Genomic DNA, 4,524 nt, shown 5'->3' with positions numbered 1-4,524 from the left:
TCAGGTCCCCATAAGGAGAATCATGTGCTAACGGCTGTCTAAATGACTCGAGTAAAGTTTGTAGCATGCCTACTTGTTGTATATATATATATATATATATGTGTGTGTGTGTGTGTGTGTGTGTGTGTGTGTGTGTGTGTGTGTGTGTGTGTGTGTGTGTGTGTATACAAAAGTCTTTTATGTGGGAGCAAATTCAGCAGCCATTAAAGTTCAGAAATAACTGAGCAAAATATAGATATGTCAGACTGTTTTCATGTTCCTGACCTTTAAACTGGTCCTCGTTTAGTCAGAGGCTGAATTAACCTTCATTAACAAAGAATAGGTGTGTGTGTGTGTGTGTGCATGTGTGTGAATGTTGCCTGACCCAGACTAATTTGTGAAAGTCCACAGACACCACTGGGCAGAGTAGCGCTCCTTGAACTAATATTCCTCAGACTCTTGGTGTGTTTGTATTTGCTCAGGAGCGTGTGCGTGTGTGTGCATATCTTTGTAATGGTGCGTGTTTGTGTGTGTGAGTGTTGTACACAGGGCTGCCTGTGCTGAGGGAGAGAGAGTGAAGCCTATTGATTATTTTAATCCTCCTATTTGTGAGTCTGTGATCCTCTCGGCTCAGCCTTCCACAGGGGGATTGCTAATGGGGCTGAACGCTTCCCTCCTCAGCCCTCTCCTCTCCCTGTCCAATTAACTTAACGCTGGAATCTGCAAGGAGGGAGTGCTGGGACTCAGAGGGAGGGAGACACTGCTGAGATACATGCCCAACAACCCCCCGTGCAGCATTCCCCTTACCTACTGTCCACATTCAGCAAGAACCTCCTCGTTCTGAATAGTATAAGCGCTCACCTTTAATTAAAGATCCATCTCCTTGTTTTTATTCCAGGGAGGTGAGACTCTTTCATGTTTCAATGTTTCACTTTCAGTGGGTGGCTTCGGAAAGGGCCAGAAGCAGCAGCAGGTGAAGAAACAAGTCTGATAATGGGAAAGCTCTCTTCAAGCAGGTTGCTGTAGCAGCAATTAAGACAAATCTTTGACATTTCAATAACTATTTGCAACACTAGTACGTTCAGCTCACTCATGAAGAATTTTAGGCATCAAGCTTTTTGATCATAAACCTGAAACAAAGGTATTCACCAGGCATTGTTTTATGCAATTCAATTTTATATGCAGGCTCCTCTGTCTACACTGGATGTTTGTAGGCAGTGCAAAAGCAACCATGTACAAACCACAGCGCATTTTTCTTATTTATATTATTTTTGATCAATAGTTGAATTTTGTGCTTAGTACAAAAAATGTTAGCATGCTAACATGGATGGAAAAACCTTCAAAACATCAACATGTTAGCATTCTAAGCCTGTTTGGATGTTAAAGTTAGCATTCAGGTCAAAGCAACACTTTAAAAAAATCAGAATATTGTAAAAAGAAACATGTCTACGTAAATACTGCCTGTTAAAGATATGGCTTTTTTTTTTAACAGAACAAAATAGATCAGAATATCAAATATGCGCCCATTTGTCAACATTGTGTGGCTATGGATGCCTGTGGCTGACATGCTCCTGCTTAACCAACTCACTAAATTTGGAATAACTTATTTTTGTGTATGTTTTGTTTTGGGGATTTACTGCCACTAAAATCCTGCAAAGAGAAACGCACAGCTAAAAATGTCCACAAATACATGTAGTTTACAGTAAAATCAATGTTTTTGCACACATACAACGTGTTGCAATTCCACCTTTACAGTGCTTATTATCCTGACCAATTTGCACATTGCCAGAAATGTAAATTCAGTTAAATTTAATTTTCCACATTTGCACGATAATTTGCAAAGCTCATAAACCCATAATTTATTCACAATAGAACACAGAGAACTTATTAGATGTAGTTTAGAATTGTCTTGCTGAAATATTATAGGCCTTCCCACCCTGGTGGGAGCACATGTTGTTCTAAAACCTATATATACATTTCTGCATTTTTGGGCCATTCCAGTTGTGCCAGCTGCCAATTCAATAGAAAATGATGCATCCCGTACCATCAAAGATGCAGAATGGTCCCTCTCTTCTTTAGACAAGACCTGTTCTCCATGTTTTCCAAAGAGATTTGTCTGTACACAGACCAGTTCTCCACTTTGTCTCAGTCCAGATCTCAGAGATGATGGTGGTGTTTGAGGATCCTGTTGAAGCTTTAATCTGCATTTGTGTATGGCACAGCAAACTGTGTTCACAGAAAATGATTTCTGGAACTGTTCCTCAGCTTGTGCAGTGATTTCTATGCCTGTATTTACAGTTTTTCTCAGTCGCTTTGGTGCATTTCTCACAACAGAATTAAACATTGCACAACAGTTAGTTCAACCACCACAACATGTAGTCGTTTTGGCACAACCCTGTGGCGGTTTCACGTTCACTGCGTCCAAAGGCAAATGCCTTTGGACATGAAGCAGTTGAGTGAGTACAAATATCTAAAGAATGGTCACGTTTGACTTCCTATTCATCACTATCTCCTTTCTTTCATCATGAATGTCACAATTATTCATACTTGTACCGGCTGAATAGTCATTGTCCTTACAACTAATAGTCTTCATTGCATTGCTTGTGTCAGTGCACTCAAAATTGCTGAACAGCTTGTCAAACGATTCATACACCCATTTTGAAAACCCTATTTTGGAGGAGTTCCCATGAAAATCTCCATAAACTACATGTCTCAGGTGAACCTTATCTCACACTAATGAAAATTGGTGTGTGTCACTCCTACTTGCAACCAATGAAAAGCCTCTCCTACCCAGTCACAGGTGAACCGCGGCACAGCATCCCCCACTCCACAAGTACATATATACTGCAATGTAAACCAACAGACAGGATTGGCATGAGGTGCATACTGAATCTACAAAACAGCAGAACATGGAACGTCAGCCTCGTGGAAGAGGAGTGAGGATCGGTGGAGGACGAGGACAAAACCGGGTGAGAAGAGGCCAACCACATAGACACGTTCCTGACGAAATCAGGGCAACACTTGTGGATCATGTGATAAACCATGGCCTCACAATGGCCGAGGCTGGTCGAAGGGTGCAGCCAAATGTTGGGAGAACTACTGTAAGTTCTATCATCCAGACATTTCGTCGGGAAAACAGGTGAGCACACCGTAATCTAGTTACAGTATGCAGCACAAACTAATTTGCTCTGCACTTTCATAGTCATACAGGAGACTTGCATTAGGACATGACCTTACAGATCCTTACACATAGACGTACTGTAACTGAAGCGCAGACTTGGCCCAGGTGTGGCATAGTGTGCTGTGGTACAATACAGTAATGCTGTAAAGAAAGGAGTTTTGAATGATAGTCCTGTGACAATCACTGTAAGCATGTTTGCGCTTACATGTGTGTGTTTTCCCATCTGCATCTCAAAAAGGACTGCCAGACAACCTAGAGGAGGTGGAAGAGGTCGACTTATGACTCCGCAGCAAGAGGAAAGAATTTGTGCAATGGTGGCTGCAAACAACGCTTTGAGACTGAGAGAAATACAAAGAACTGTCGTAAACGATGACACCATCTTCGGAAATATTCAGTCAATATCAATTTCCACCATAGACAGAGTCCTCAGACGGAATGAAATGTCCATGAAGCAATTGTACAGAGTGCCATTTGAACGGAACAGTGATCGAGTGAAGGAGCTCCGTCACCAGTATGTACAGGTAACACATGTTCGCATATGTACCTCTGTTCACTGTAACAGTTTAGGCCATGTACTCAACCTACATTTATGCATGTTACTGTAATCCTATGTACAATTCCAACTGTACAATCTGTTCTGCCAAATGCACCATTACAGACCTGTCTGATTCTCATCCTTTGTAAAGCATATCCTGGAGTTGGAGGCCAGGGAACCCCTGCACATGTTTGTATATCTTGACGAAGCGGGATTCAATCTCGCAAAAGGCAGACGGCGTGGACGGAATCACATTGGTGAAAGAGCCACCATTGATGTCCCAGGCCAACGAGGAGGGAATATTACAATGTGTGCCGCAATCTCAGAGAATGGTGTTCACACCCATATTCCTCGTATTGGTGCATACAATTCACAACACCTGTTGGCTTTTCTGGATGCTCTTCATAGGGACCTGATCCCACAAAATGGAAGGGATGATCCTGGTGACAATCGGACAATGTATGTAGTGGTTTGGGATAATGTAAGCTTCCATCACTCTGCTGTAGTCAGGCAGTGGTTTGCAGCACACGACAGGATGCTTATGGAGTTTCTTCCTCCTTACAGTCCATTCCTGAATCCAATTGAGGAGTTTTTCTCTTCCTGGAGGTGGAAGGTATATGACAGGCATCCACATACCCAAATGACCCTGCTAGCAGCTATGGATGCAGCTTGTGATGACATCACAGCAGAGTCCTGCAGAGGGTGGATTCGACACTCCAGAAGATACTTTCCCCGATGCATCGATAGAGCTGACATACGCTGTGATGTTGATGCAAATATGTGGGCAGACAGACGGGAGCGTCTAGATATCAATGATTGATATGCAGCA

General features: G+C 42.5%; 1 protein-coding gene across 1 annotated transcript; it reads left to right on the top strand.

Moving 5' to 3' along the window:
- The first annotated feature begins 2,602 nt into the window (after window positions 1–2,602).
- Window positions 2,603–4,524, top strand: LOC146669831 (uncharacterized). Its single transcript, XM_085407919.1, has 3 exons — window positions 2,603–3,118; window positions 3,399–3,681; window positions 3,847–4,524. Exons 1-3 carry the CDS (start codon window positions 2,889–2,891, stop codon window positions 4,513–4,515), a joined length of 1,182 nt encoding a protein of 393 aa, XP_085264045.1. The 5' UTR covers window positions 2,603–2,888; the 3' UTR covers window positions 4,516–4,524.

Source organism: Rhamphochromis longiceps, linkage group LG5 (genome assembly GCF_057381845.1).
Source record: "Rhamphochromis longiceps isolate RC_006_pf linkage group LG5, R_longiceps_female_GT1.1, whole genome shotgun sequence".
Lineage (NCBI taxonomy): Eukaryota > Metazoa > Chordata > Actinopteri > Cichliformes > Cichlidae > Rhamphochromis > Rhamphochromis longiceps.
The sequence above is the reverse complement of the archived record's forward strand: the minus strand, read 5'-3'. Positions and strand labels throughout refer to the sequence as shown.

Bases quoted from the DNA above. Each gene is read 5' to 3' on its own strand.
- LOC146669831 (XM_085407919.1), top strand. From the start codon at position 2,889: ATGGAACGTCAGCCTCGTGGAAGAGGAGTGAGGATCGGTGGAGGACGA. The intron at 3,119-3,398 runs GTGAGCACACCG...CATCTCAAAAAG, and splicing joins ACATTTCGTCGGGAAAACAG to GACTGCCAGACAACCTAGAG. The intron at 3,682-3,846 runs GTAACACATGTT...TCCTTTGTAAAG, and splicing joins TCCGTCACCAGTATGTACAG to CATATCCTGGAGTTGGAGGC.